This window comes from Orbicella franksi, chromosome 3 (assembly GCF_964199315.1).
Source record: "Orbicella franksi chromosome 3, jaOrbFran1.1, whole genome shotgun sequence".
Taxonomy (NCBI): Eukaryota; Metazoa; Cnidaria; class Anthozoa; order Scleractinia; family Merulinidae; genus Orbicella; species Orbicella franksi.
This window is the reverse complement of record NC_138147.1, coordinates 33,302,178-33,315,413: the sequence shown is the minus strand read 5'-3', so window position 1 is coordinate 33,315,413 and position 13,236 is coordinate 33,302,178. Positions and strand designations below refer to the sequence as shown.

At 42.2% G+C, this 13,236-nt stretch overlaps 1 protein-coding gene across 1 annotated transcript in view; it reads right to left on the bottom strand.

The window, feature by feature from the left end:
• Positions 1-13,098, bottom strand: part of LOC145482165 (uncharacterized) — a 13,249-nt gene extending 151 nt beyond the window's left edge. The window contains exons 1-12 of the mRNA XM_081460777.1: positions 13,003-13,098; positions 12,060-12,338; positions 8,579-8,790; positions 7,883-8,110; positions 7,446-7,557; positions 6,777-6,859; positions 6,283-6,455; positions 5,622-5,747; positions 5,105-5,329; positions 2,552-4,624; positions 1,814-1,972; positions 1-1,573 (exon numbers count right to left, since the gene is read on the bottom strand). The exon at positions 1-1,573 is cut by the window's left edge and continues 151 nt beyond it. Coding sequence (XP_081316903.1) covers positions 1,445-1,573; positions 1,814-1,972; positions 2,552-4,624; positions 5,105-5,329; positions 5,622-5,747; positions 6,283-6,455; positions 6,777-6,859; positions 7,446-7,557; positions 7,883-8,110; positions 8,579-8,790; positions 12,060-12,338; positions 13,003-13,085 — 3,882 coding nt within the window. The 5' untranslated portion in view covers positions 13,086-13,098 and the 3' untranslated portion in view covers positions 1-1,444. The remainder of the gene's footprint in view (positions 1,574-1,813; positions 1,973-2,551; positions 4,625-5,104; positions 5,330-5,621; positions 5,748-6,282; positions 6,456-6,776; positions 6,860-7,445; positions 7,558-7,882; positions 8,111-8,578; positions 8,791-12,059; positions 12,339-13,002) is intronic.
• Between the last annotated feature and the right edge of the window lie 138 nt (positions 13,099-13,236).

The window sequence follows — 13,236 nt, the reverse complement described above, 5'->3', positions numbered from 1 at the left end:
CTATACATTAAATTCTGTTATTTGCAAATTTCTTTTCACAATGGGTTTAGTTACCGCAAAGTTGATAATAAGCCCTAGGCTTTACTTATTCACCAAAAACTCTTTGTCGGGGATTATTTTCGCTTGGGCTTTTTATCGGGTAGCGGGGATGACGATAGCCTGCAGAGCAGGCGGATTAGCGGGGAAAAGCGCCAAACGCGTTACACGAGGGCGAACATGAGCGCGAAACTGGAATTGAAAACATTGCTTATGCTCTTCCAACCGTTTGCTTGCCGATTCGGATATTTTTCGTCTCGCGCTTCTCGCTTGTGTATCGCGTTTCGCGTTCTGCACCGCTAATCCGCTTCTTCTACGAGCTAGGAGAACAATATATCAACACTACACCAATGCTGTGCTAGCAAAGCAAACCAACAAGTTCTACAGTGACAAGGGATTGGGGAGGGGGGGGGGGTATTATCGTAATTTTACGGTATCTTAACCAGCAAATTGTCTTCATTGTGAAAACAGGCCTATGCCGTGTTCATGAATTCCTGTGGAGCTCAATGAAATGTCTGACGATATAAAACAATTGCGAATGAGTAAAACCGTCCTTCCGAATATCTAAGTATATTATTTCACCCAGAGGATACGATTCTGATACGGTTTACAGACTAAGCTTAAAACGTTTTTGCGAAGAATCACAATATGAAAGTCCAAAACGTTTGAAAACGAGCCCATCTATGTTTAACTATGAAATTGAAAGTAGCAAAAAGAAAAAAAAGTTCACTACAGTTCAGTTTGATTTGTGATAAAATTCACTGCTAAGACATTACTGTCGCCCCTATCAAATTTAGCCACGTGGCACTTCTCGACTGGGAAACTACTCCAGTAGAAAAACACGTGTATATCACGAGCAGTTCACGTGCTAAGGACCAATAAGGTCACCAAACGACAGTGGAACAAATTATTGGAGGATTCTGCCTACAAGAATGTAATGGTAAAGGTGTTTAATCGACCAGTGAAAGGACTAGTCTGAATATTTCACAAATTCACCTGTAGGGTCGTATTCGGACAATTCTACTACATTTACTGTACTCGCTTTGTCAGTATTAATTACGAAATTTGATATTAACTCCTGGTCCCTTTTCAGGGAGTGAAGCTAGAGTCATTAGTCCTCGTAGGGTCTTTTAGGAACACGAAATACGCCAAGGGTCACGTAACAAACTTGCGAGTTCTTCCTGTTCCGGCGCGATGATGTTTCTGGAACACTGCCTCTGCTCTGGCCAATCAGAGCGACGATATCACTCCTCTCTAGTCAATAAGTCCTCTCTTACTTACAGAGAATTGGTTCCTTAGTTCACACCGGTTTATAATAGCCTCAGGTATTTTTCTATTCCGCGCGACCCAGAAGAGATTGTGTGTTCTATTTCCAATAACAAGCTATTCTTGTTTTGGAATCGTTCATCTACACGGAAGCCACTACGACCATGAGGTGGCCGCTGTCGGCCGCGCTGTCCAGGAGGTCTGGTGAGACTCGTGCCAAGTGCTCCTGGGCGAAATCGCACGGCGGGAAGATGTGAAGAACATAACTTGGCTGAGGATAAAGGAAATTACAAACGATTTAATATTGAAATTGCCTTATTAGTGTTTTCTTTATTAGAAAACCATTATTTCAGTGCGGTTTCCTACTGACTAAAGCGAATTTTCTTAATTCAGCACCACCACCACCACCACCGCCAACGAAGTATCAAGTCTCTTCAGTTTGAAATCCGAATTAGCACAGCGCTGAGAATGAAGAATTCCAGTAGGAAATTGTTCCGGTTGAAATCCTTACCTGAGCGCTTCCAGGTATGGCCACATTGATGATTCCCGCTGCCTGTTTTTGCTGTAAGTAGTTGATAAAGCCACTCTTCAACGCGCGTGTCTGCGCGTGAACATCAAGAGGATCTCGGCCACAGGGGAGAGCGAGTAATAGACAGTGATCTTTGTCTGACTGTGGAGAAAACCAAAAAAGTTTTTTTACAATCAACGACCGCAAATACAGCCTGCCAACAGGCTCCCGGCTAGGACGGAAAAAAAATTCTGCGAGCGCGAAACTGAAGATTTTGGGAGAGCAAAGCGATTGGGGCGGAAGACTACCGCAAATATTATTTGGCAAAGAGGAAAAACGAAAACTTGCAATAAACATACTCTAACTGTAATTTTTCTTCGCCTTTAGTTGACATGTTGTGTCTCATTTTGATGCTTGTTTTGTAAGATTCATCAGCGAAAAGCGTTTCACCAAACTGCAATGCTTTCTTTTTTCAGAGTGGATAAATCTGCGCGCGCCTTAGCCTGAGTGCAAGGTCTCCTCTTTTCTTTGCTATACGAGTGAAGTAAAGAAACCAGGACAAGTCTACAACCAGACTATTTCAAATTCAACTCGAGTTGCTTTTTAACTCTGCAAAAGTTTTGCTAAAAATACTCTTTCAATTTTGTCCGAGTTCACAAACGTTCTCATTCCTATAAAGAAGTGACCGTTTTCTCTCTTTGCTTTAATTCAGGACAGAAGTAACAACAATTTCTGACGTACTTGCATTCTCCTGATGACACCCTCCAGCTGAGATGGTTCCAGCTTCATCCGCTGAGCGATCCTAATGGGTGGGGGCACGCTTCCTATCCCGTTGGCTGGGGCCTGAGGTAGCGATACCTCTGCCAAGCGGCCGTTGCCCGCCAAGTAGTGCATCTGAACTGCAGCAGAATCGTTCTTCAAGGCCAGCAGCCCTTGCCAGACCACTGGGTACCGGCGCAGCAGGTCCAGGAGGGTGTCTGCGTTTGATTGCTGCACGACAGGGGGTGGGGTGTTGTAATCTGGGTGTGGTGGGGGAGGAGGGGGTAATCCCTGGGGAGACGCCAAGCTTGGCACGGCAGGCACGCCGATAGGGACACCCGGCGAGTGAACAGCTAGCGGGGGAGTGGAAACGTTCGGTGGAACCACCACTGCAGGGTTCAGAGGTATGCCGGCAGGAGGAACGGGGCTGAGTGTGGCCGGAGAGGCTACCACGGGCACGGCACGGTTTCCATCGTAAAGCTGCGGCTCGTAACGTACTGGCGGCGCTGGAGTCACGTCATAAGGTGGCCTGACCATCTGTGTAGGGAGCCCGTCTGGTGGTAGAGCTACTCTTGGTAACATGTCCGCGGGAGGGAAGCCCTCTACAGCCTCTCTGGGAGGTGGAGGGGGAGGAGGGGGAGGTGGCGGTGATTCACCGTCAGATGTCCGCCGCCGTTTGGGCCTCACAACATCCGTCTTTTCCCAGTCTCGTCTCCGCTCGTCCCTGTGTGGCTTACGAGGAGAACGACTCCCAGCGTCGCGTGAAAATTCTCGTTCTTCTTTAGGCAGCCTTTCCTCGGAGGAATGTCGTCTTGGAGGCTTCTGATTTTCAAATTCAGGTCGATCGAGCCTGTTATTTTCATCATTGTCTCTGTTTTCAAGTCTCTCTGAGTCAGTATCAACACTGACTCGCGGTTTATCGACTGGTATCACCATGTCAGCAGCTGCCTCCTTACCCGCTGCTTCCTCCATACGCACAGTCTCCTCTTCTAGCTCCCGCTCTTCTTCCTCTTCACCTAACGAGCCTCGAATACGTTTGTGTTTCCTACGTTTCTTTGCGTCTTTTTTCTCCTTCTTTTTGATTCCCTTTTCCGGCAGAGGAGACGCTGGAGCAAGTTCCTTCTCCCCGTCTTTAACCAAGACGTCTGCATCTTTGGTACCATTGCCTTCTAACCGCCGATCGTCCCGAACGCGTTCGACGGTTTCCGCCTCTTTACCCTTCGGTACAATCTGAGCCTCGCCGCTTCTACCTTTTCTCGGCTTTTTCTCGTCCAGGATTTTTCTCTCGTCTGTTTCCTCGCCATCACTGAGAGCTTCTTTGTCCTCAGCAGCTTCACCTTCAGGAGTTGGCGACCGAGGCTTTCTCCTCCTCTTCTCTTTTCTCTTGGCTCGTTTCTCGTCCTGCTCGATATCGCGACTTGCCGGTTTACTGTGCAACGACCCTCGGTCGTCGTCTTCGCTGTAACCAGGCCTCTCTCGGTCGTGCTCGTCGGTAAAATCCCGGGGTCGAGCGTCTTTCCGGTCACGTGATTCCTCATACGAGCCCGAGCTACTCCTATCTTCACGCCAGCGTTCTTGGTTCTCAGGGTAAAATCGTTCATTTGCACTGTAGTTTCCATCTTCTCGATCCCTGTCCCGTCCGCTCCTCTCGTGTCTCTGTCGTCCTTGTTCTTTTTCCCTCTCTCGCTGCCGACTGTAGTTGTAATCACGAAGCTCTTGATCATAATCATCTGACTCGTACCCAGCCCCTTCGTATGACCCACGGTAGCGCACATGCCCTCTCTGATGATAACCGCTGCCCTCAGAATATTCATATTCGCCGCCGCCTCTGTGCCAGGGTCTGTGACTTGACATGTCCCGTCTCATATTACCACGTCCTCCTCGGCCTCTATCCCACCGGTTATCGTAATACCCGGACCCACCCCCTCGACCACGGGATCTCGGAGACGAAGGCTCGTATCTCCGGCTACTGCTGCCGCTGCTGCCATCAGATGGAGCGGAACGCCCCAAGGCGTCGAAGAAAAGTTGGCGACTGTCGCGGCTAACAAACTCAACCTGTGTCATGAAAACAGAAGAGAACAATCAAGATTGATAAAAACGCATTTTTTCCAGCGTTGTCACAGTATTTATAAGAGAATCTTTGTTTACAGTATTTGCCTCATAAACATAGCATAAGCGATACGGTTTCTGATGGAGCTACAAAAACATTTAATTCTGAATATTGAAAGAGCACAGCGCAATAAACTGTGCCAAGGAATTTGAGCCAAATGTGTTGAATACATTTTGTGCGCGCGGGTTTTTAAAAAAGAAAGCATGAGCTCATCAGTGCTTTTACCCAGGTGCAGTTTTTGAAAGCCAATTTCCTCTCGAACATTACACCCAAAGAGCCAAAAATTTCACCAATTACGAAGTTTCACAAGCTCTTTAAACGTTTGTAGTCAATTTGTGTCCAGCGTGATGCCTTCTCTATTCGTATGTTAATGAGGAAAAATGTAAAAGATTCAGCTATTTGTGTGTAAATGAAAATATTCTTACCCTCACACGCCGACTAAACATAGTCCTGCCCTTCATTTCTCCTTGGGCAATGCTTGCAGACTCGACACTGTCAAAACTGACCAGGGCCTGTTCTCTAGCACGGTTCACCACCACCCTGGTGACACGCCCATATCGACTGAAGTGTCTCTCAATCTGCTGGTCGTTCAACCCACTCAGCCCTCCCACCCAGATGGTGTTGATGGGTGACACCTTGCCAAACCCAACCTGAAACACAAACATTCCAACAGACAAATTGACCGACTGAAAAAATTTACATCAGCATAATTTTCCACCTTGTGATTGGCGGATTAACTGCATTTCTAATACATTTCCACTGATTAACTCAATACATTGTTGAGCAGACAGGTACTCAGAACAAAGAGAGCCATCAATTAGGGGATATTGGCAAATTGTACCATCACATTTCCAAAGCTAACATCAAAAGAATTGTTTGCTACGAATTGGTTGGTAAGACTGCATTGACTATATGACTCTATGTACATATGTACTTCTGCACCTTGACTCTGTTGCGTCCCACAAATTCTCTGTCCATCCGCCTGCGAGCTTGGATAGCACTGCTGAGCTCAACAAACTGGATGAAGGCATAGGGATTGTTACCAGCCTGTTTCTTAATATCAACATCCTGCAATGAAAGGAGTAGTGTGAGAATTCACTAAACTAGTTTGGAGGCTAAGTGGCAAAGGGGCTAGTTTGTTGGACTTTGAATCACATGGTCCAGACAATTTTCATTCACAGTGCACCAGTAAAAGACTAAAGAGTGCTAGTGACCTGTTCAGGCAAACTCTCAGAATGGTGAGGTGTAACCTGACATGGACGAGCATCCCATTGAGGAAAACCAAATAATGGTATTGTCATTAAGGGCCGGGCATCGGACAAATTGACCAGCTGTGAAGACAGTTTTGCCCACCTGGTTTAACCATCTAGAGTAATGTTTTTCCTGTAAAAAGTTCAGTTCAAAAAGTTTTGCCCGCCTGTGAAAACCAGGTGACCTCCTGCTGGAGACGTTAATGAAACCCCTGTAAATACTCCTAGTGAATTCATGCTACAGAAACTTCCTTGAATGCACAGCATGTTCTATCAACAGAATTCACACCTTGGTTCAGCATTACCAGTAGTTGAGCCATTTCTCATTCATCAAAGGTATCCTTATTACTCACCACAATCTCTCCATATCTCTCAAATGCCTCCTTAAGATCTGAAAATGTTGTTGTCTTTTCAATGTTTCCCACAAAAAGAGTTCGAGTGCAGCCTGGATCAAAATCATCATCTACCATAGAACTACCATGCGAGCGATGGCGTGGAGGATGATCACTGCTATCATAACGGTCATCTATGATGAAAATTGGTGATAAGAAAAAAACATTCTCTTTATTATTTTCGTCAGTATCCTTGCGAGAAAGTTCAAGAGAAGTGAGGAATCAATTATCTTATCATAATGAAAATTCTGTAACATTCCATTTGTTAACAACAAATGAAGTGAAAACAAAACTTCAGCATTTCAACAATTATTTGAATAGTTGGCAAATTGTGCCATGGTGTTATAAAGGGTTAAAAAGGAATTTAGTGAATTTTTTTCTTAAAATGTAGAATCCATGGTCATAACATACCGGTCACAACAGTTTAATGATATGACTATCAACTGTTAACTAACCATGCCAATACTGCAGATCCATCTCAGCACCAAGGAACATTTTTCCACGACATGCTTCAAGACCTCGCTCAGCATCTTCAGGCCTATCGACAACAAAGAATATCTTTTATAATACAGGCAAATCTCAGGTGAGAAAACACCATTTTAAAGTGATATGTTTGTATTTGGTTGCCAGCCTGACTAACTACCTGCTTAGAACATGTATCTATGGGCATAGGGGCAACTGTACCTTAAAAACTACTTGAGTGATCCCAGTTGTTAGAGTACAAAATATTAGCTTACAGGAAAACAATCAATAAATTTCAAGTCACACTGTGACTCCAAAAGAAAACAATATATGATGTAAAACTGGACTGAAATTAATTCAGATACATTCATATGTATCTAGCAGTTAGGCAGGAAAACTATCACATCAACCTTGTAACTGTCCTAGTTCACCACAAATCTGTCTGTAGCTCAGTGGTTAGTGTTCCTGACTGGCATGTCTGGGAGGATTCAAATCCAGTTAGGTACTCAGATTTATTTTCTGTGTCATTTACATGTACAATGCAACTCATGTATTCAGTTGTAGCTATAATGCATTTGCTTGTAAGGTGATGCACTTGTCTAGTTCTAAGAAAATCAAACTTAGGAGGGTCAAGTATAAGACAAGAAGACACCAATATGTACCTTCTAAAGTGCACAATAGCATATCGGCTGGAGCCTTGACCATTCACAAATATACGAGATACATCCCCATGCTTTTTAAACTCATGATAAAGGCCATCATGGACACTGCTATCTAAGATATTAAACAAGAAAGATTGGTTACTAACTGAAAGATAAAGAAATGTTAAGAATGGCAAGTAAAAACCTTGACAAAAAAAGTATGGCTGCTATTCATGTTGTTGTTTTATTAAAAGAGAATTTATAAAAGTTTAACACCCAGTCCCATACAATTTTACACCCTTGACAATGTGACTTTTCAATGATGTCCTTTACTTTTTCCTTCAAGAAAAAAAGACACTGAGACACAAATTTGGCAATATGTTTTGTCAACACTAACCTTCAATTCAATTTCCCACAAGAATTCTGAAGAATTAAAGACTTCAATACAAGTCACCTACCTCCTGATCGCAAAGAAATATTCCTCAAACAGAGTGTGGAGGTTCTGCTTTGTGGTGCTTCTGAAGATGGAGCAGGTGCATGGACACTTTCAGTTCTACTGCCTTCTTCTTCTTCACTGCTACTGCTACCACTTGAACTGGGTGACTGACTTCTACTGTGGCTACTTTCACTGCCACTATCACTACCGCTGGAGTGATCTGGACTGGGATCTTGATCCCGATATGCTTCTAAAGAATGAAAGGAGTAAATCCACAGTAGTGTTATACTGTAGTAAAGTCAATGACAAGACAACCTCAGTTGCCAGTTTACTTGAAGGCAAATTTAAAGAGAAGGTTTACTGTTCCTTTGGAGGCAGTAGGAAGCCTAAATTTTAATCCAGCAAGATGCAATTTTGTTGGTTTTCACAAGCCGCAGCAGGGGTTTCATTTAGGGCCAGGTACAGGGCACCATCTAAAGGAAAGTTCTTCTTACAGAGAAGTTCAGTTCAAAACGTTTTGCCTGCCTGTGAAAACCAGTTACCCTGCTTCTGAAAACGTTAACGAAACCCCTGCTATAAGATAAGGTGTTTTAAGCTCCCATAGATAGAGAAATATCGACAATTTGATGGGTGAAAGGATAGTATTTTCATTTGAAAAGGTTAAATATACTGCATAATGAGATACTTAATTACAGAGCAACTCAATCTTGGAGCTTACCAGGTTTATGAGTAGTTCTACGAGGTTCTTGACCATGGCTGTAAGGCTGTCTTCGATGATCTCTACTATTACGAGGCCTGGCTCTGTTTGCACTGACTCCACTTCCACTTCCACCTCCAGCTGGTGCCCTTGGGGCTGCACCCTCATCATCACCGTATCCATCTTGGTAAAAAGTCTGTGGCCGGCCACTGTACCTCCCGTCAGATGCACTACTGTTTGGAAATAAAACAGGTAATTATTCTCTATTTCATTAGTTCCATGGTTGATTCCCCACACTTTTTTCATCTCTGCCCAATCAAGAGATTCTTCATAAAGTCATATAGTACTACCTCATAACTTAAGTGTCGAAATTTCACATGAAAAGCTAGGGAGACCTTAGAAATTTAAAGAATATCCTAAAGATTTAAGTGTAAACAGCAGTCCATTCAAAATGGAACTGAGTTGATTTGATCATTCGTACAATCTAGTCACAGGATCTATCTGAATATGGCAGTGACACATTGGATTACATGTGAAAATAAAACAACTTATCATGCTGATTAAAACTCTACAAACAGACCAATATCTACATTTGCTGCTATAGCTAAAGAGCAAGATAAGAAGATAAGAAATTGTCCACAGATGCATTTATACAGTCAAATCCTAACAATCATGCTGTAACATCCCCTGATGTCCAACATTTGCACCAGGTCAGCTGTCGTCCAGAAAGTGTCATCAGGGAACTACTTTTGTGTTTTTAATCAAATTGAGCTCAAACTTTGCAATATGATACACAATTCAAAACCAAGCCATTGCAGATTTTTTTTTTATTTTAGCAGTTTTTGGTTGGAAAAAGACGTCATCTAACAGAAAAATTTTATTTTCATTTTCTCACTAAACTAATGAATGATTTGAACAGTAATTTTGGATTATCAGACAAGAGATGAAGTTTTTCATCAAAGGTCCTTGAAGTGACTAGGAGTATTTTTACAACCCCTGGATGGGATGCTAGTTCATTGCTGGTTACTCCTTAACATTAACAAAGACAACAAACAATACTAATAATAACAGATTGTTTTTGTTTATTGGCAGAAGGTTGTGACAAGTGAAAACATTTCCCAAAATGTCTATCAATACTGGTCTTCCCACTTTCCCTTATATTTCGCTCTTTTGTCTCCGGAGGGATGGTTGCGCAAAGCATTAACAAACACTAACACTGTAGTGGCATGTGAAGAAATGACACTTGAAGCAAAGCATTGAATGGATAAATTCGATAAATAATTTTACGCAGTACTAACCTGACTGTCTTAGTATAACATTAGTTGTCGGCTTGCCTATCAACAACACCACTTCATGATATGTACTCGTCAAAGTACAGTATACTACACTAAAATCATCCCAATTTGAATTCCGTGGGCCACACTTACAACATTGAAAGATGACCATACACTTTGCCAGCCACACCACTTTGTAAACATTAAAAGACAAACACTCCCCATAATCCACACAATCATGTAATGACACTCATATGTTTGATCTGTTCTTCAGAGCACTTTAATTCAATCAACTTTCAAGAGGTAATCTTGTTGGTACACTTGTTCTTGTTGGAACAGCTTATTATCAAACGCAACCTCTGCTGAAGTGATGATAATAATTTTTATTAAGAATGAAGAACAGAGACCAAGACTGTGCATTTTGTAAAGTCATCCGAAGACAAATCCCAGTATAATTCCAAGTTTTGCTGTTCTGTTTCTGATCTATCCCCACAGCTTGTGGCGTTGGAAACCAAGTCTCTGCTTTTAAAATAAATCCTGACCATTCCAGACAAAAATCCACACAGATGAAGCACTGGTAATTTTTTTCAAGTTGTCCAGTACAATGTACGATTCCACACATCTTGCACAGCACCAGCAAGAATGGCATTGGGTAATATTTGAAATCTCCTCCACAAGTCTAGTGATTCTTATATAAAAGTTTGTACTCGGCCACAATCTTGATCTTTATTGTAAAGTTGTGTTGACAAGATCCAAATCAGGTAAAGGGTGTCCATGTAGTTGGGTCACAAACGAAAACTAACAATACACCACACTGATTTCCATACAATTGACACGATGTAAGTACTGGAAATTTTGGCAGCACATCAAGGCACTCAAACCTCTCGTTGATTCAATTTGTTTCCCTGACACCTGTATACTTTAAAATGTATTGATCTTATAAGGAGAAACAGGATGTTGATGACTCTTAAGTTTTAGATAGTCAGGTTGAGTTTTTCCTTGCACTCACAGAATAAACAAATTAAACCCTTCGACAGACCTCATCCAATTGAATTTGGGGGGTTGAGTAAAATCAGCTACGAAGAAGTCCATCATACTTTCAGTACAGGCTACAGAAAAAGATACAAAAAAGAAATCCATAACAGCTTTAAGCCACTATTTTTCCTCATCAAAGCAGTGAAGCACTCATGATCCAGGAAAGGTTGCCGTGCTCCTCTAATGGTGTTGATTCATCCTGAATCAAAAGTAAGGACCTCAGTAGGCTCTGATCTAAGATTTACATTCAATCTATACAAAGCCACAACTTGTCATCCTGTCAAATCCTGATTGGAGTGGAACATGGAAGCTCTTTTACAGACACAGACCTGACAGTCATGGAAGTCAACAACCATACAAATCGATGTCGCACTTTCACAAATCCTCGAAATCCTTGCAGTGTTTTTGAACAATCTTGATCCCTTTGATGCTTGTGGGAAGTAAAGGACAACTTTCATCAATCTTCGATTCCTCTCAAGTGAGATTTGAGTTCCCAACCACACACTCTTTAACTTTCCACATTTTCTTCTTGCAACAATGATGGTTTGGAGCATAAAGAATGCTTGGAAGTCCAATAGATTCTTTTACAGAAAACGTGGCTCATAGCTGACCAATCACATACCATGGTATTTTACGAATTTGTTGCTATACTTGTTGTTACGAATCCAACCACAAAAGTTGATATTCTTCCAAAGGTTGACATGACATCTTTTTCTTGAGCAATTTTCTTGCTAACATCCACAAAATCTCTTTTCCAAATCGACCATAAGATTTTTCATGAGCTGTGGTAAAATCTTGTTTCCCAACAAAAGAATGATCATGTTTGATGGTATTACAGGATTCCATCCATCTTTAATGATGGTGCAAATGCTTGCATTTTTAAAACTCACAGTATACCACAATCCGATATGACATGGGTTGGCAAGGTGGCATTTCATTTGAATGCTAGAGATGTTTGCCGACACTTCACAGAATACAAGTAAAGTGAAAGGCCAGTGCAGACGATTTTCTTGGTTTTTTTAAAAATTTATTTTTCTTTCAAAAACCATACCATACCCACACACTGCACGTAATGTATACTTACAACGTTTTCTTTCGTGACTTGCGCCATTTGAAGAACGTGTCAGTCTCACGTGACAATTTCATGTTGCCGCCAAAAAATACACTTAGGAAATAGCTTATGAATCACTTACCCCTCTGCTCGTCTGTCAAATCGCCGTCTTTGTACCGGCGATCCAGGAGCCGAGTTACTCTTAGTTCTTGTCGGCGGGTCTGTATGCCCGTGCAGCCGGGAAATATTCCCCGCACTGCCTGGTTCATTGTAATCCGTACGCATTTCACGGTCTCCGATTCTGTTCACAGCCTCGTGCGCTTTGGTAGCGCTTCGAATATCCACAAAATCGACGAATGCCGCCCTTCCGCCTTCCTGGCTTCGTTTTGGTAATATTTTAACGCTTTCCACCCGGCCATATCTGTGGAGAAAGAAAAACAAGACGACGATTTCATATAAACCAACTTGGTGACGTGTAACACAAAGATTCCGGGGGTCCAAACATTGCTAAAATCGCCCGGTAAAATCGGCCCTCTGCTTCTTGGAAGCATAAAGTTCTCTTCAAAGTATACATTTTCCCCATTCTAAATAAATTCCAACATACTACTATTGAAAAAAATATATTTTAAGTTTTCTTCAGCAATAGCTGTCGTGAATAACTATCAAAAAGACGAGAGAGTGTGTCAACACAAGTAAACTTAATTTTCGATTTCAGCTTGGAGCCAAAGGCTGTGCGGTAATTTTGTGGGCAGCAAGTCAGACAATCAATATATAGTTTCTCTCATACAATAACACAAGAATTGGCAATATTTCGTGTTAAAGTAAATTTCAACAAGAACCGCGAAAGCTTCTTTAACAATTAGAAGATCAACTAAGCATTAGCAACAAATTGATTTTCGTAGCGTCCCTGCTATACACCAGAAACTCAACTGCACCAATCGTTCCACGATAGGGAAAAGTAAAACCTCAAACAACAAAACACTGTTACAACTTTGTAAAGGTTCATACAAGGAACCAAAATGTGATCATTAGGGAATATGATGCACCTTGCAGCGCGCCAAAAATTGAAAATTGTTGATTCTGACCTGGTGAAGTGCTTGACAATTTCTTCTTCCCTGATGTTTTCCGGAAGGTTTCCGACCCACAAATGGCGAGTTTCGCGTACCATCCTGTTTACGAATAGTCGTTCCTACTTGGTAAAAGCTGTCCGATCCGTTGCGACACGCAGAACAGCCGTAAAGACACACATTTTCCTAACAACTTTTGAAATATATTCACAGGGAAAGCGGAGACTTCGCGATTTCACTTGCAGAGGATCA